Raw genomic sequence first — 19,704 nt, forward strand, 5'->3', positions numbered from 1 at the left:
CCAAGATGGATGTTGAATCAGGCAGTAAACTCTCCTCTATGACTTTAGTTTTACATCATATAACAGCTGATTGAATGCGAGGTGTGACAGCAGGATGGATTTTTGTCTGAAAGTTACCTTTGAAGTGTAGGAGCTTGAGTACCCGTGCCCTCATTTGAAACCGCATTTCAACAGTTGGTTATACAAAGGCACTCTCACATATTCAGGGATTGTTTTTTTCTTCTTGTGTGCAGCATCCTTTGGAACTCAAGCTATTATTTAAAGCAGGTGTATTAAAACGTGTCAGGATGATCTTTTCTGAGAAAACGCTGCCGCCCCCAGTGTGATGCCTCATTAAAGCATTTCAACATTTCAAGCTCTAACATTTTTATTTGATGTGTCAAAGATTTCTGGGACTTTCAAAAGTTGGATATGAAGTTTATCCTCTGCATATCAGATCCCATGTATATGAGAGCTGGAAGGGTGAGACAGCATCAAAGCAGCGATCATCCTGACACTGCTGTGGTGATACCAGCTTCTGAGAGAGGGGGAGAGAGAGGGAGGGAGAGAGAGAGAGAGAGATGTAACCGACCAGTTTGCCTGGAGCTCCCTCCTTATGTTGCTCCATCACTTGACGGGGGGCAGGCGGTGAGAGCATCCCCCTCCTCAGTAGCAGAGTGGAGCTGCAGGAGAGGACAGGAGAGGAGAGGAGGAGGAAGGACTGTCTCCTCTCTGACAGTCGGGACTCTACTCTGCAGCATCCCGCTTCTTCATCATGCCTCTGAGGAGTAAAAGCCTCGCTGGAATTACCGCGCTGGTCGCCTCGCTGCTGCTCGGCTCCTGCGGGACAGCTGGGGAAGGTGAGCGGCTCGGTGCGCTTTCGGCGCTGCTGCTGGAGAGTTGCTTAGTTGGAAGGACCCCCCGGGGGTTCACCGGTGCGCTGTGGCTCTCAGCTGTAAGGGTATGTGGGTCGAGGAATGACTGCTGTACATTAAACTGAAATAACTCTTTACGTGGGTCTCAACTCAAATGCTTTTTTTTCCTGCACCAAAACTAAGAATCCTTTTAGTTTACCTCCCCCCCCCAAAAAAACCCATTTAATTAAAGAATTAACTCTGATCGCTGCTTTCCGAAGGATGGCACAGACAAAAATGCCTCGAATATGTAATTAGGCTCATTAAGCTCAAGCTGACGCCGTCCTGTTTTTCGACGAACTACAATTAAAAACAAACAAAACAGTAACTTCATGGACTCATTCGACTAAATACAAAATTGCTGCAGATTTATCGCATTGCCCGTTCCTCAAGCGGCATCTCACTCCTTTGCGTCGTTTTTGAATTGTGCGGAGTTTTTACTGGCATACAAGAGGGAAAGCAGCAGATACAGATGCGCTATTTAAACAGTTTGACCGAAAGTGGCCGGATCATTTTATTAAGAGGACTTAAGAAATGTAACACTTGGCTTTCATGAATTCCCTCAGGTTGAGGCGATGCCAGTGTTTGGTGTTTTCTTGTGAGACAGAGAAATGGAGGTGTGAGTCTGAGGTCTGGTCCAGGGAGAGGTGGGAGACCCGCAGGATGCTGCATCTCCCGAGTTTTGGCTCAGCGGCGTTACACATCCAGTGAGGTCCTGAAAAGTGAGTTCCTGGATATGAAACCCATTTAACAAAGTGTTGGCAAAGTGACTCGATTGTCTAGATGTTATCGTTAGTTCATATAAGCAGTTATTTCCCTCTTGGGATGTTGAGGAACGTTTCCAGTCCAGGCAGCGGCTCGGTGGGATGATCGTTCCTCTTCCAGTACTCACTGTGCTCACTTGGACTGATGCTGAGGAGAAGGGAGGGTGATGAGGACAGCGTGTGGTAAGGAGGGATGCATATGTTGATAGTCAGTGTTCGATCTGACGTGTTTTGAGAGGCAAGAGCAGCCAAAGGAACGTGTATTGATGGTCCAGTACTGCCTGGCATTGATTAAAATTTGGATGACACAGCTGCATTACCTGGAATGGCTCAGGCTCACCAACCACAGGAGATGCTTAAAAGAGGTGGACGTAAACTCCAGGTATGAAAAGTGAAGGAATGTCTAAAAACTGCATTCTTTCATATGGCCAGCAGGGGGCAACTCCATTTGCTGCAAAAACAGGTTTCATTGTAGAGATTTGCGTGAGAGAATGAGTCGACTTGTCAGTGGATTTGATTGACCTCAGAAAACATTTCCCTGATGCGTTTATGGTTGGTCACTATTTCCATGTCTTCCTCTAATAAGCTGGAGATTCCTTTTTGTAAAGTATGATCTAATCAGTAGTAAAATAGACATCTTAAAATAGTATCTTGTGTGTGCCGAGACACTCCACCACATCCCCACCCTCCCATCCTCGCCCACATGAATGAATAAATAAACAGGAAAAAGTCCAGACTGCAGCCGCTTCAGAACATCAACAACAAACCAATGAGTGACGTCAAAGTAGCTACATCGACTTATATCAGGTCTGCGTTGGGGAAACTCACTGTAATCATTTCTTACTTTTGACTTTGCCGAATCTTTATCATCCTGTAAATGATCTTTATAGTAGCGTCCACATTATTCTTCCTAAGCAATGAAGAGGTCTCAGCTCAGCGAGTAACAATGATGTCATTCATCATCGTTTGCACGTGGTAGACAGATATCTCTGTCACTGTCACACTCGTCATCTTCGGTGATTCCATCCACCTCTCTGTGAGACATGCAGGTGGATGAATGTTGTGTGATTACTTAATTATTATTACTTAGATTATAAAGTGATTTAATTCTCATTATCTGAGCCAGAAATCCTGTTTTTAGTAACACAGACTCCAAACTTTCCCATTTCATTTCATGTCTGAAGTTTCTGAGGTTTTTTTTTTTCATATATCATCATTTATTTCCTAATTGATTTAAAATTTTACTCAAAAATGTGGGGGGTTATGAATTTTTATTTATTTTTTTTGCTGTTGAAAGTATTTTCACATTATGACTGAAGGTCAGTAAGTTTGCAGGAGTGCCGATCACATTCGCACACTTACACATTGCCTCTTGGAAGCTGCTCAGGTCACCACAGTCCCATCTGCTGCCAGCTCCACAAGAGCAGTCCCGGTTAAAGGCTGTGCTCAAGGGCACCTCAGTGGGTGCAATGAGGGTGGGGCCAGCAAATTTATCCTGCTGTTCCTGAGGATTGAACCGGCGACCCTCTGGTCTCAAGTTCACTGCTCTTCTGGAAATGTATGCAGAGTTGTGGAGATTTAACCAGATGATTCCGTAGCGGGGGGATTGAGGCGTGTGGATATTGATGTGTTTTTCTGTCCATGCGTCAGCTGCATTATGCAAAGACTAATTCATTTAAATTTTGTTGAGGATGCCTTGTGGCCAAAGGATGAACACATCACACTTTAGAGGCAAATTTGGATCTAGGATTTATTTTTCACCTGAATTATCATCGCAAGATGGGATCATTGCCTCTGCATTTTCTTTTTTTTTGTTCCCCACCCAGTTCTGAAATTATTTAAATTCCAACCTGATCCAAGTGAAATGACCACGACCTCTCAACACTGCATCGCAGTGTGTTGGCATGACATCCGGTAAAACTGTGAGCCACCAACATAGAAAAAGAGAGTCTTAAAGAAATCCACAGTTCCGCAATGTAAAGCCTCTGTGTATGTGGCTGTTTCATGTCTTCCTTGTGGTGGCGCTCCATTGTGCTGCCTGGTCGTGTCAACTGGACGTGTTGGTGGGGAGGAGGTCAGATGAGGGTCTGTGTCCTGGTTGCTGCAGCAGTGCCTCTTTCTTCCTTTTTAAATTTCAGTGAGTCCTCATCACTGTCACTGGCAAACATCCAGTGCCATCTTCCTCCCACTCTCCCACTTTGTTTAGCTTCATTTACGATTTCCATGGGTGCCTTTATACCGCGACCCGTTTTCAGTGAGACGCATTTCTCCTGCATGTTTGCAAACATAAATTTGCAGTCATATTGATTATTGCAGCGGTAGCAGCCGCAGGATATCTTCAGGAGTGTTTCATCTCTGAGATGGGAAGATAATGGGCTGGGGAGAGTTGTTTGATTATTTAACTAGCTGAGGCTGTGTGTGTGTGTGTGTGTGTGTGTGTGGGGGGGGGGGGTCTTAAAGCTGCTATTATTTTCTCATAGTGCTGGAAATTCATATCATCCATTCTAGAGCCAGAAAGAAAATAAGTTGTTAAGAAGTATTCAGTGAGAGGAGTTGATTTAAATTTGGGCCTGGCTCACTGTTTCATATGTGAACAGCCTGATCTCATCAGAAATTATGACCTTTCATAAGCCTGTGTTTTGCACTGAGAACATAAACCTCTGAATAAAATCAAATTGGTTTGGGTTAGACTGCGGTCCTTTGTGCTTCATGTCGCCGTCCAGGCCTGGAGATCCCGCACGAGGACAGTGGTGGATAAATCACCCTTACTTTTTTCTCTTTAGTGTCATTCATGAAAATGTGTTTAGTAGAAGTCAGGAAGAGGTTCTGATTAAGTCAAGGTTATGTAAAGGTGGCAGCGGCTGGTGGTTTAAGCCTGGAGCTGCCAGTCATGAATCTAGATTTATTAATCCAGGGACAAGCAGTTAAGCGATAAAAGTGACAGAGAACCGCAGTCCATCCATCTGCCTTTGTGACCTGTGGGATTTTATATTTGCCCAAGGCCAGCTCCCCAGTGGATGTCTGCCTCCCTAAAAACAGAGCCATTCATCAAATGGCTCTATCATTATATAAGATGACTTGTTATTGGTCCAAGAGTCAGCCACATTCTGCTGAGGTGACTATTCAGTCTGTTTACTGTTTGAAGCAGGAGGGATGTATAGGAACCTCAATGATGCTTTTTAACTCCAAAAAAAAAAAAAAAAAAAAAAGTTTGCAGGCTGGAGAATAACATTTTAAATTGAAACAGAGAAATAAAATGACGTTCACGAGACAGACGCCACGGCAGCCGCAGTAATGGAGCACACAAAAGTAGGAAATCAGGTGATCTCAACCTTGGTGCAGGATTTGACCCATGTTTGAAGTGCGCGCTTGAAACCAAACCAAGATCCTGCCCAAACCTGAACCTTAATGTTACCGGATATCGACCCATCATCATCAAGCTGTGGGCCAGAGTGTTTTAGGGTTGACCATCCATCCCAATCTTTTTATCACGGTATGATTGAAGAGCCATACAACTACAAAGGAAACATCCTTGCGTGTCGTATCAAAGGATTAAGAGCGGTGTGTGTGTGTGTGTGTGTGTGTGTGTGTGTGTGTGTGTGTGTGTGTGTGTGTGTGGAGGGGGGTTACAATATACTGGAAGCATTTCTCAGCAAAAAAAGACATTTTTTTTTCAATGGTGACGTGTTTTGTGATTGGCTGCAGAAGCTTGTCTGTCAAGGTGGAATGACGCCATCTCATGGTTGTTTTAGATGGGCGAGGATCAGGGAAGTTGAATGCTGATAAACCTGGCGGAACCCTTCCACAATACAATCCAGTCGGAGCGTCGTCATCCGAGTTAAAATGAGGAAACGTTTGAAGTAGATCATTTTGTAATGTTAACAGATTTCCTGCAGTTTACATTGAGGAATCAAGTGACCATTGGCAGTTGATGAGATAATTGCCATAATAACCCTCCCAAGGCTTTAAATAATCGTAGAATTTGGGCTGCTGTTTGGTAATTCAGGTCTGTTTTCAGTCTGTATAGTCAGTAATTGGGAGATTTAAAAGTACTGAGAAGAAATGAGCAGTGAGAGGATTGAAGATAGAGAGGGAATGAGGGGTGTACAAAAGAGAGAGAAGTGGAGGAATATGGTTCAGTGCTCAGCATGGACATCCATTGTGGTCGCCCTCAGTCTTTTAGGCGTGCAGTGACACTCCCAAGTCCTTCTCTCATTTCATCCATCAGTAACTTTTTCCTTTGTTTGTGTGTGTGTGTGTGTGTGTGCGCGTGTGTGCATGCCCTGTTAGAATCATTTGCCTGGCATCCTTATTTCACCTTCTCACAGCTCTATTTTTGTTATTCTGGATCAGAATCTGACTTGTTTGCCAGAATGTTACACTTTTTTTCATTTATCTGCACATGTTTTTTCAGTGCAATAACCTTTTTGTTTGAAGGGAATTCAGCTGTTACATCCAAGGTGATGTCTTAAGTTCGAACTCAGTCTTAGTGGCTTACACTATAGAAAACATTGTATAAATAATGAAGATGTTATCCACATTACAACCAAACTTACTTCTGAGTTGAGCTCTGGAGCAAAAGCTCCACATGCTCTATTTTGAATTAAGAAAATCTCTGTAGAGGGTGGAATATTTTGATATACTTGAGAGGAAATGAAAAAGATTATTCCCCTTTTATGTAAATCCATTGCAACATAATTACAATTGAATCTTTTGATGTTGGTTTTATTGTGACATGACTTTTCCTCTTTGAATTCAAATCACAACACAGAAAACAAGGGGAAAAAAGTGTACGGCACTATTTGCCATCAAAAGCGGCACAACCTAGGATAAAAATTCAGAACACCGTCGTTAGTTTTCATCAGGAGCAGCAGAGAAGCTTTTTTTTCTTTTTACAGATGAAGAAGATGCCAAATTAAAACAAACAGTTGGGAGCGCAAAGAGGAAATTGGTTCATCGTTCTGTGGGCAGCCAGATCAACTCACATTTTGTTGTTCGTATTTTATTAACAAACCACATGGTAAACAACATAGAATAACCAGAAAAAATGATTAAGAGAGATGCAAGTCTGGAAATGCTATGAGATTGAACATTTAATTCACTTTACCAACCTGATGCATGGTGATGAGTGATAGCAGTGTGATAGCAGCAGGGGTGAGAATCAAGGACAAGGTTAACGACGCTGCCGAGTCCCCAGGTGAGGGTGACGGCGCCACCTGTAGCCAGGCTTCAAGCACAATGCCGGTGATTTACATGAGACAGGAGGTTTACTAGCTCATGATAATATGTTGTTACAAACTACATTTCTATGTGTACTTCTACATCAGATACTTGCATTACGAAGCTACCTCAGGGTCAGTTTGAAGCACAGAAGGATGGAGGACGGAATCACTGTGTGTGGTACTTATCATGGTTTTCCTTACTACTCCATGCTGGTGACTATTTTAAGTGAATAGTACAGCAGTTATGGAGGTACTCTACGCTTGTATGCAAGAGCAGTGGAATTTGTTGATTAAATACATTAATACATTTCACATAGATTATTAGAGTGGAACAGAATGGATTAAAGTAACTTTTGATCTTTTTTGTTTTGTTTTATTTTTGGGGTTTTTAATGGGCCCCCTGTCTCCTTAAAAATATGAATATGTGGGCCTTGAAGTAGAAAAAAAAGAAGCCCTGGTCTAGAGAGTCCATCCATTATGTTTGTAAGTGGTGCTGTTCAAGGCGTGTGTGTGTGTGTGTGTGTGTGTGTGTGTGTGTGTGTGTGTGTGTGTGTGTGTGTGTGTGTGTTGCTAGGGTGGATCTCCAGGGCTGGTTGTGATGCTATGGCCTGGATAGAAATGTCCAGGACCACTTTCAGTGCGAGCCTGGCCTGTGGGTCTGCACTGCTCTCTGCAGGACAACACTGAAATGCAATATAACTCTTCCATCTTTTTCTTTGCTATTTGATTTCCGTGAGGCATGGAAAAATAAAACTGCAATGACGCGCAATTACTTCATTTACTTAAGAAAAATATTCAGTTAATGTTTCTTGCTCAGCTATGATGCAGCAGATGCATACATAAAAGAGACAAGCAGGTAAAACTGGCAGTATTTTATTTGAATGTATTTACAAAGTGTTGTAACTATAGATGTTTTACAATAGAATAGAATTACAGTGTGCGTATCCACTAACCTATAAAGCCCAGAGTTTCAGCCATGGAGAATGAGGGCGAGAATGTATGTTTGGTTTAGGGATGAAGGGATTGCCAACCTTAAGTGCACAAACCTAAAAAGAAAGGAAGAAGGATGTCTTATTTCTTTAAACAGGTTGACTTTGTGTCTTCTTAACAAGATCTCTGCAAATAATTGTCTGTCATTCAATTTACTGTATCTGTTGTGAAATGTAAATATGATCCATCAATGACATGCTAATTACATGCTCTGCACATCTCACGGGTCACTTGAGGGGTGATGAAACTTACGGCAATTCTGCAGACTGACAATCACACTGGGAACTGTTGTCATTTGGGCTCACATGCTTTCATTTTTCTGTTGCTTGTTTCATTACCCGGCATGTGTGGAATTATGACGAATGCGAAACATTGCAGGTGTGAGATGAACGTTTTAATTGCTTTGCAGTGCAATTGTCTTTTGACTGTTCAATTGTGCTGATTAGGTTTACTCTTGAGGAATCACATAATATAATTAGCTCAGAAGAAAATACAGCATTTTTTCACACCACAAACACGGAAAAATGTAGTTTATATTGTGGCAGGGGGCAGTTTATCCTGTGTGTAACCTATGCGTGTGGTGTCACTTTCTAACCAGGAGGTGTTAAATGGTGGGAGTCAGAGGAAGCACTGGCCACATGTGAGGGTCTGGAAATGAGGAAGGTATTTCTCTCATTGTTTAACGTGAGCCTGGTAGCAAAGTATCTATGTTAAGTTGTCAGGCTGTGGTCAGCAGCCGGAGCAGACAAAGAGATTCACATCAGCCCAAGACAAACAGCTTTAGCAGGAAAACCGTTAGTTTTACATCCCACAATTAAAAAGCCACCAAATAGATGGAAAAGGAAGGAAAGAAAGAGAGACAGCAACAAAGGAAGGTTGTGTAAAAATCACTAATCCTGTGATAGGGATCCTGCATAGAACCCATTGAAATCATGAAAAGTTTAACTGGACTGAGCAAAACAATTCTGTGCAGCTATGAATGGCAGACGTGTGCTGTCAGCAGACACAGGGCAGGAAAACTGTCTCTGCAAATCAGTTGCTTAAAATATGAAGCAAATCCATAAAGACATATAGGAGATAGTTAAGATTATCTAAAAATCAAGAATCTGACTGCCACTGAAGGCAGGAATGCTCATAAATGACAGGGATCAGGTAAGGGATTCATAATACTTGGTGTGATTTGGTGAGTAGTATTGGCTACAGGGACAGAAGTACATGCAAGAAACAAGTTTTGGTCAGAATTTTGTTTTTATTATCATGCCAAACCAAAGTTTTGGGCAAAGTGACTTTTTAACCCGATGTTGACTAACGTGGAAATCCAAGAGTAACTCATGATAAGACGCTATAACGCTACTTTACTCACCATAACATAATATCACAATGTATCAATATATTACGAGACAATTAATCTTTGACAAATCATCACAAGTGTGTTAATGAAGAAGAAATAGCCCTAATCAGGAGGGGCTATGTGCTGCTGTGCTGAGGTGTCAGGTTCAACAAATCTGACTCTTACTTTAGTAAGAACACATACACACCCACAAGTATGACACCAAAAGCATCAGTATTCTGTCTCGATATGATCTATATGATGTTTTGATATTGTCTCACAAGAGACAGCGATGCAATATATGCAGTACTGTATGTATCACAGTGTATAACAGTGTCATCCTCTGGGAACCACAAATATACACCTGAATTCCAGTACTGTGGTGATGTCAGACAGGCATGGCAGTTGAACACCGCCGAGGTCGTTCAGTCACGCTGACACCCATGACTACACATCACCTCACTGGATTTTTATAATGATGGTGCACAATAAATATACCATTTAGAAATCAGTCAAAGATGCTGCAGCTCCTCTGAAACACACAAGGAAGTTAGTTGGAGTAGGTGGGTGTTCAGGACTTCTTTTTATCCCTACAAGTTTGTCAGCAAATTAAAAAAAAAAAAAATCTCTGAAGTGTAGCTTTTTTAGATTGAGACAGGATGAAAATACAATCCAACAGTCGACTGTTGGTGTTTGTACCGTTTATTATGAACTCCACAGAAACACACATCTGGCTCCCAAGTTTTCAGGGGTGTGTTTGCATGTTAAAGTTAACAAAAATTGCATTTGAAATGTAGTTCTCCATGACACACATAAAGTTGGAAAAGTGGTTTGCTTGTGCTCTCCCAGCAACTTTTATGACAGTTAAAGCAAACCTCCATCTGTGGTTGTGATAAAGTGTGTAAAGATGCAATCAGGAAAAAAAAAAAAAAAATCTATATATATATATATATATATATATATATATATACACAGCATATATAAAAGGCAGCTGTTTTGCACTTGACAATAGATGTTAGTGCTCTGCAGCACAAACAAGTATCCCAGGGCCTCATTATCCTGCTCATTCAGAGACGGAGACACTGATCAACAAGTCGACTATCTAGGACACACGGCTCAGAATTCTCGCAGCATTTGTTTGTTGGAGTGATGGATGGTTGTCATCAGTATTCGGCGTCTCAGGATAGTTGCGTGGACATACATATTCACCGAAACAGAGGTTATACTACAAATGGAGGGATGAGTTTGTGTCTTACTCTGCAGTATTATACACGATCAAAGCAACGACACTTCTTACAACCAAGTGTTTTAAGAAAAAAAGAGTGAAAACTGTCAGAAATGAATCAAGATCCTTTTGTGGTGGACACACATAATCCCTTGTGAAACAATATAACTTTGAGGGAAGATTTTATTGTAATACGCTGAAGACAACTTCTTGAAATGATATTCAGTTGGAAAGTAATGTTTCATGACGTGCCAGTTCAGGTTAGGTGGCTGGAATCATCATAACCCGGAGTAAAGTTGTGAAACACAGTGCTGTAAATTGGTTTTGAACTGGACTCAACCGGCCCACTGATGCTGAATCCATCGTCATCTTCCGCTTATTCCTTACTAGTAAAGGTCGCGGGGGGGCTGGAGCCTATCCCAGCATCTACGGGCGAGAGGCAGGGTTCACTCTGGACAGGTCGCCAGTCCATCGCAGGGCCAACATACAGAGATGAACAACCATTCACACTCACATTCATACCTACGGTCAATTTAGAGTATCAATCAGCCTCGTCCCCAAATTGCATGTCTTTGGATGGTGGGAGGAAGCCGGAGTACCCGGAGAGAACCCACGCAGGCACGGGGAGAACATGGAGACTCAGCCAGAAAGATCCCACGCCTGAGCCGGGACTTGAACCCGGAACCTTCTTGCTGTGAGGCCACAGTGCTGACCACTGCACCACCGTGCAGCCGATGCTGAATCCCTGGTGTTTTTCCTTGTTACCGACAAAAATTGTGTGGTGTTGTTGAACAGAGGAACTTCTGGCCACAACACAAAAAAAATATCCCACTTTAATTTTTACCTGCATTGTTCTGCTGCTATTTAATTTTAAGCTATTGCGCCACCGCCTAATAAGTTGTGGTCACTTCAAGTATGATCTTATGGGAGAAATAGCACAGCGCTTTGAAAGGACAGATCATGTGTCATGTTAATGTATTTTTAATTTGACAGCACAGTGCTGAGGCACATTACAGCTCGAGTTGGGAAAAGAAGAGTTCATGGTTTGGTTTGAAATAAGAAAAAATGAGAAACTATGGCTGAAAATGTCCTGATGTCTCACTGAGGACACTCGGTTTTGTTGACAAATCACAATGAAAACCGGACATCCAGGTCTTTTTATATTGGAGATTTCAGCATAAAATGATGTGCTGAGTCTGTACAGTAGAAGTCTGGAGACGAGTGTAAAATGATACATGGAAATACAAAAAGTGATTTGATAAAATGTGAAATGACTCATGAAACGAACCTGTTAATTTGTCTTTTTGGTGGGACCAGCATGCCGTTTCACAAAAAGATACAATATCTACATTACTACAATTTTAAAAAAAATCTGATTTTAACAAACAGTTGGAAAAGGCAAGTAATTTTACATAGAACCTTCAGATGGAAGTTTTCTAAAGCCTTATGTTTTTAAAGCGTTTTTCTGGGGTGTGTTGGGTCTAAATGGGTTCGCTAACCTGTCAGGAGATTGTGTCATGTTGGGTTTCTGACTGTTTCAGTGTGTTGTATATTGTTGTTGGTTTCTGCTACAGCATCAGGGAAGGATTTATCAATGACACTGTGAATTCCCTCTGCTCCACTTTAAAAACATCATATAGTTCATTGTTCTTGTGTCAGACAAAGCTCCGGCCACTTTCTGTGAGTTCAGCAGCCTTTTACCTTAATTGCCCTCTAAGCTGCTTGAACGTGTGCGCCAGGATTACTTTTTCCTCACATTCCCCTTTTAAATGTCACTACTCATTGGATAAGAAGTCAGCCTCGCCTCTTCAAATACTCTGGCTTCCACCACCAAGCAGCTTTCTTCGCCAAGGCCTGGCTCTCGTGACACATTAAGGTTTGCAGGTTGTTGTTGTTTTTTGTGTGTCTGTACTGTAATTGCTCTGTATTTTGCAGTCTGTACCATTATCCACAGCTTGCTTAGAGCCTTGTGGGATTTGGAAATCACATTCAGGGTAGTTTCTTCAGTGGAACCTCTGGTGAGAGACTTAAATGGATTTTTGTATTTGAAGCCCCACAGTTGATCCTCTGCCTGACCCTTTAGCGCGAATAAAAATGTCCATTCATAACCTTGTGACTGTAATTACGCACATTATACATGTCAAACTGATTATTCAAGCGGCAACCATTTGACTATTAAAGAGATCATTTGAATCCCCCCCCCCCCCCCAAAAGCTAATATTTCATATTTCACACTCCAAGCCAATTGTGGGCACAATTAGCGTTGTCATTCCTGTCATTATGAAAAATAAAGAGCAGCGCCCCTTTTGCAATCAATATGGCATGCAATTTATCCAGTACTTCTCTGCTTACCCTACTCTAATGCATATACTTCAAATGCTATTACACATAGTACTTGGTAGACATTTTGAGCTATTATTTGGGCCTTGGCGGTACTGTAGCTAACCCCAGGGGATAGCCAAATTCCCCCAAGAAATTTCTGGGATTTTAATTTATTCCTTTACTACAATTAACTTACTTGCTAGTTCTATAACCTGCCTTGAATACAAATAATGAAACAGGTTTCAAAAAAAACAAACAAAAAACAAACAAACCAAAGAACCGATTCATGCAGGTGATAGGATTCAGCCAATGGAGAAGCACATATTTAACCTTTAACCTTACGTACACTTCCCCTTTTAAAAGCCTTTTAGAGTGCCAGTTTATAGTCTGGTCTATAGTCAAGTGTGGTTTGCCATGGATCGATTTGGTTCTGATTTGGAGAGTGTCCAACTTAGTCCAACTGGCACTGTTTTTTTTTTTGTTTTTTTTTAATGGCTGATGGAACTTTGGGGAGACACTGGTCACTGTAACCAGGAACTTGGAACTGTTGGCAGCCAGCACCAACAGAAGGCGGGTTCTGGAACTCTGCCCTACACCCCAGTAGCACACGGGTGTGTGTTGGGTGTGTGTCTGAGGAAGACACAGAAAGTGGGATTTTGAATATGCGATGGAATTAGCCCTCTGTTGGTGGATTAGCCGCAGTGTTGCTAACTGGCAGCTGAGGTGGTTTGATCCTCGTATCTGTTGCTTTGTGTCTGCATGCTCCGACATGCTCTCACTTGCGCACTTTTTTCAAAATTTCCGATGTATTTATGTCGGTAACTTGTACAGTAATAAGCTGAATATAACACTTTTTGTAAGAGAAAAAAAAAATGTGGTTCTAAAGATTTTTTTGCTCACTTGCGTGTTGGATTGTGCGCTGTCACAATGAGTTGATGTGTTTGTTCAGCATGAGTGTTTGTGGCCCAGTAATTGATGGATGTTAGCGGAAACAGGCAGGAGTGATTGACAGGACCCAGGTGAAGACAAGAAACAGACAGGAAGTATCAAAAGTGACAGTTAAGTGCACGTGGTGTTTTGTTGGAGACACTTTCCTTCATCCTGGAACATCTTACACTTGTCATGAAAGTCACAATCTGTGCGTGGGCTACTACAGCATTCCAGACAACCTGGACCGGGGAAGATTCTGACTTCCGACCTTAAAGTCTTCCAGGTTGCTCCAGTTGCTTTTAAACACGAGAACCTGATGGACCAACACAAAACCATTGCCTGGTGGCAAGCGATGACACAGTAAAACAAGAAGTGCAAAAGTTATTCATCGTGGTGTTCTTGTCTCATTCCATCAGTAGAGGATTTACAAAAGTCAATAAATGTTGCATATTTCTTGCTTTAACATTTTCCTGAGTAACTTTGGTGCAGAGGAAGGCAACCGTCAGATCCTGTAGCCAGATACCTCATCACACTGGCAACACGCTTGACGTCAGTGCTCATGCAGAATATCTTTCATTATGGGATCATAGGATTTATTTGATAGCAATAGGACTTGTTTTTCTGTTGGTGCCAGCATTTTGGTTTGATGTCAGCAAACAAATTCTCAGGTTTTTGCGATCATTTCTGATTCGGAACTCTGACTTTAAGTGGTGTTCCGATGAAGTATTTCAAATAGGAGGTTGGAAATATCCCAGCTCTGAGATGTCAGTAATGCAGTAAAACCCTGGTTAGCAGGCTTCCCACAATTACATTTGATTGGGTACACTTTAAAAGGAGTTCCATTACAATATCTTCCGAGAGGAAAAATGACAGAAGGGAGTATATTTTCCAGTCAGGACAAAATACATCAAAAGTAAAACATATTTGCTGATGAAGTCTGTTTAACTTGGCCTTTCTTCTTGAACATACATGTCCTTCCTTTTGCACAAATGGAAAGCCAATGGCAGCAGCAGCAGCAGCAAGGACCCGTCGGCTACAGAAGAGAGTCTGCAGCAACGACAGCAGAAGTGACATTGACCAAGTTGGACACAGCATGTAAAAGGAGTTGTGGAGGAGCTGCAGGAAAAGTTGGCAGACTGAAGTAGCTTAAATACGATGATTTGAAGGACATCGACCAACAGAGTGTGTGAAAGAGGATCAGCTGAGCCGGTTAATGATTGGCAGCTGAAGTCAGCTGGCTTGAAACAGCAAACAACAAAATAATTAGGTATCGACGTCAATTTATAGTCACTTGGTCCCCGTCATGACCTCACAGGATGTCTGGGAAGAAGAGGGTTGAATCAAGAGTTGCAGATTGAGTCAATATGATAATCATATTTACCATCTGATGATGATTATGATGATGAATACACAAAACAGGAACAGCTATTTTGTTATACGAGTGTTATTGTTGCATTGTATAAATAATTTGTAGATACACACAGTTTTCTTCATGAACAAACACATGGCTCTCCCAGTGTACGGGTTTTCCTTGTTTTTATGTTAGGAGTTATCATGACATTGCAGCTTTTCTAATAAACAATCATTTTATCTGTTATGAGTATTCTTTTTAAAGCCTTATATTTATACTCCAAAACTGAGATTTTTCAAGGACACAGTCAGTGTATCGACCATTGGACTACAACATTAGCAAACAATTACACAGCAGTGTTTGCAATCAGTCTTTCCTCCAGCAGAAGGACCCTCACCATCATGTTGCTTGTGATTATCCACAACAATGCAGCAATGCTTTTACAGATATTTTCAAGTCATGAAGTGTCATTAATCCCGAGCGCATTTATACTGACCTTAATGTTCATAAACATTCACAAGCGTGAGTATAAAGACCCCCCCCCCCCAGTTTGTTTACACCGGCGGCTGCTAGGCTTCTGAAGGAAGCTTCAAGGTTAAACTTTAAATCACAGTGAAAACTTAATTCTTCAGTCTGCTGTGAGATAACACATGTAACACCTGCCTACAAGTTCAATGAAAGCATTTCTAACCTTCATCCTTTTTTTTAACAGAAGTTTGTGACAGCCCACTGGTGTCCAGTCTGCCGCCTTCATCATTCAGGAGCTCCTCACAGCTGTCCAGTAGCCATGGGCCCGTCTACGCCAAGGTCAACAGGAGAGAAGGTGAGGAGCCGTCGCTGCTGCGTGAAAGTTAAGATGACATCTCCATCAAACTTCCCTGATTGATGGCAATTAAAATAAAATCATCTTTGCATCGGAAGTGCTCTTAAACGTTATGATTCAATATGCCAATTAGGCATTATCTGATTAAATATCCACTTTATAATCATGGCCAGAAAAGGAGATATCGTGGATCTCTTTATCATTCACATAAATGACAAAATACCATAAAGACGGCCATAAAAGACTCAATTTTGGCCTTGTTTTGGAATACAATAAAAACAGGCTATGAATTATATATTAACAAATCTCTCGCTAAAACCTTTCGGAATATAGATTGCAGTAAAACCGGAAGGTTTAGTGCCTGTAAGTGCTGTTTGAAGCGCAGAGTTATGGTTTAAAGGATGAGAATAAAACTAATGTCATTTTGACAAAACTTGGGAAAAACATGACGTTCATCAAATGTTACATAGAGAATATAAAATTCATGTTAATCTAAAACATTTCTGAGGATAAAAACATGAGCGATGTGGCAGGATGTTCTAGATAGGCTTGTTTTTATCTGCAGAGAGCCACCAGAAGCTTCCGTGAAGACACTCAGCTGGGCGAATAAACAGTATCACAGAAAGCAGCATGGCGGGCCGTGGAGGTATTTTGTGGGTTACAAGCCATATCTCATTGCAGACAAAAGCCAGATGTCTGAATTTTTTTTGGGGGGGGGGGGGGGCTACTGGGAAATGGACTTCTGCTGTTTTTATTTGGATTGATAGAAACAGGATTATGCAAAGAAAAGCCGACTGCAGCAGGAAGCGAGGAGTGCTTGCCATGTTGAGTGGCCCAGATGCAGGGAGGGGTAACTGTGGAGGAAACGTATAGGTATAAATGTGTAGTTTTGTAATTTTTCCAGCACTCTGTAAAGAACTCATGGTACAGAAGGAAAAACTGACCAGTGAATGATAGGGCAACATATCCACCCGCTGTTTCTCACCTAAATATTGCAGATGAAACAAAGGTGAAGACAGATTTCTCCCCCTGAGTGGCGTTCAGCGTTGCTACATGACTTGGCTTTTATTTGGCACAAGACTTTGTTTCCCCGTCCTAGGTTTAAAGCTTGTAGCAGAGAACTCAAGTTTGAGTGACTTCATTACTCAGAACCCATTCCTCCGACGTACAACACTGTAGCATTTATAGTAAAATCCTCCGACATGTCAGTGTGAGAGGAAGGAGGAGGCCGTGATGATGTTCATTCATAGTTGATGAGACCAGCCTTCCAGAGAAAATGTTCCTCACTGACTGCAGACTAAGAGACTATTTCTTATTCGATTCGTCAGTTTGTGGGAAGAAATACATACAGCACAGTTCAAACAACACCCAACAGAATTTAGTTGGCTAAATATGAAGGATTAAAGCATAATGATTTTCTTTGTTGTGGCCGTAATTGTACATTTGATTAACTTGGGTACTCTGGTGTTTTCCAACCATTTTTCATCCCGGGGGACAGGACTGAAATAATTTAGATGACACAACAGACAATTCAGGACTTTCTCCTTGAAGTTGTTTCCAGAAGTCATATTTCAGGTGTAAAAGCACTGCATTTTTATTTTGAAACATGATAATTGCATTTGTCTGGTTCTTGACCGCTTCTGTTGACCAGCCTTAGAAAAACACCCACAATTTTGTATACACTATCCTAGGTTGGGTAATTTGGAGTTAATTCTCTGTGTGCAACATTGCTCCCAGTTGAGCTTTGCTGAATTGCATTCTAACATTGCATTGATTAATTGATTAGAGGTTCCCGTTTGACTTCTCTGTTACAGCGGTGACCTTTTCCATTTTTCACAGTTGTGTTTCAAAGCATTTTTGGGTGCAAGCTATCCATAAAAAGTTTTTGTCCTTTTAAACTTTATACACTTTGGTCAGTTGTTGACATGAATTGCTGAAAAGCACTTTCAGGCCAGTGAACTGTTGGGAACAGACTGAGAATTGAACCATAGAAAATGCAATGTCCCTTGACTGTATCCTCTCTTATTACTGAGATGAGCTTTGTTTTGTTCCATTATGTGGGCTGCAGCGGTGCATTTCCCCTTAGTGCATGAGAGAGTCTGTTTTGCCTCCCCAGGACGCGGAGAACAACACATCAAAGGAACGTGTCAGCTGGATTCAGCCAGTCTGAGAGATTCTGATCTGTGTCGGCTCAGGACAGACCAGTAGATGGACAGAGTGATAGATAATTTTCTGCATTTACAGAGGTCAGTGGCACACAGTCATGGGGGATTAGAGACAGTATAACTTTACCACCCAGAAACACTGGTAGCCGGTTTGACAGTCAAAGTTGTCCGGTTTCTTTCTTTAGTATTTTCTGTCGTATTCTAAATATTTGGGGTTTCGGTGCATTCTGAATTCACTCCTAGCAGGTTTGGGATGGAGCTCACCTCTCTTTAGAACCAAGGATACATTTGCGTACCATCACTTCCTGACTATGAAAAGCCTCTGGGGTCAATGGCAAATTCTGGCTCTTGGTGTAACGGTCAGATATCTGGGCTAAAAGCTCCTCTTCTTGGTCATAGTTTGTAGTTGAATCAGCAGCTTGAAAAGCGAGGATGGATGTGAGAACCTTAGACTGCCTTGTTTTCTTAACAACATCCGAACGCAGATGAGCATGCGTTCGAAGCTAAATCATCATCAGAGAAGACAGTCTAGGCTGTCAAACGGGTGCTCAAATCCTGAAAAGGTGTTCACAAATGGTGGCCAGGTGGTCCCGCCTTGACTTTTGAAGGGTAGCGATGCACAATAAGTGGAAGCAGCTCCAAGAAAACACTGTTTAAACTGTTTTATTCCAACCGTGTCCTGGCTTTGTGACGAAGTGAATTCACTCTCCAGCCAGCTGATCGCGAAGGGGACAGAGGTCCTCAGAGGCCATGATACCTGGAGTTGGGTTGGGTCTGGAGTTCATGCAACACATCATGCTCAAGAAGATCTTTCTAACAAACAAGGAATGGAAGAGACTGTAAATATATGCAGGGATGAAAAGATGTATTTCCCAAGGTGTGTAGAGCACATGCAGCATGCACAACTAACCCGAATTAAACCTCCCATCCAACCAAAAGCAACTGTCTGAGTAAAATAAGGCAGTGAGTAAAGACCCACGTGATTTCAGAGCCAATTAAAGCAGATTAATGCTCCTTCACTTACTTTTATGGTAATGTAACTAGCATAGCAAAGTGTTACATTAACTGATGTTGATTCAATGTCAAATGAATTTATTGCACATGAAAAAAATTAAGCTGAGGCAGAAATGCAGTAATTATTCTGGTACAATGTGGTGCCATTGCACAAGCTGTCATGTCAACCATCACTTCTATTTTTATGCACTGCCATTCCTTAAAATACAAAGTAGTGAAGTCAAGCTTGCTAAAAATGATGCTATAAAGTGTTCTCAAGTCTATCCTTTGTCCCCATCCCACTTCCACTTTGCGCTTTCTTTTCTTCATTTTCATCCTCTTCAGTCGATCTTATCACGCCTCTCTTCTTGTGGTCTGTCATAATCATCATTTTATTCAGCCCTATTTGGGTTGCTGAGAAAACACAAATTGATTCCATATAGCAAAATGTTAATGACAGCTTTTAACATTTATATGAAAATGTTAATGGCAGTATTTAACATCTAAATGGTCTATGTTTTTCACTTGGCCATACTTATAATTGCACATTAGGGTCCCTGTAATGACGCTGAAATTTGCTTGGAGCACATTATCAATCCCCAGGAATAATTTTCTGGTGGTGTTAATTTAGATTTGAAAATGGTATTTAAACATTAGCATGGGGCTTCAGGTTGAAATTAACTTTGTGGGTGGAGG

General features: G+C 41.6%; 1 protein-coding gene across 2 annotated transcripts in view; it reads left to right on the forward strand.

Moving 5' to 3' along the window:
* The first annotated feature begins 589 nt into the window (after positions 1-589).
* LOC147249478 (contactin-associated protein-like 4) overlaps positions 590-19,704 on the forward strand; it is a 73,331-nt gene continuing 54,216 nt past the window's right edge. For both annotated transcript variants that reach the window (XM_086223252.1, XM_086223253.1), the window contains exons 1-2: positions 590-839; positions 15,740-15,850. In XM_086223252.1, the coding sequence (XP_086079378.1) occupies positions 755-839; positions 15,740-15,850 (196 nt within the window). In that variant the 5' untranslated portion in view covers positions 590-754. The remainder of the gene's footprint in view (positions 840-15,739; positions 15,851-19,704) is intronic.

The sequence above is a fragment of the Aulostomus chinensis genome, chromosome 14, assembly GCF_037954235.1.
Source record: "Aulostomus chinensis isolate RoL2024-O1b breed Wild chromosome 14, RoL_Achi_v1.0, whole genome shotgun sequence".
NCBI lineage: Eukaryota > Metazoa > Chordata > Actinopteri > Syngnathiformes > Aulostomidae > Aulostomus > Aulostomus chinensis.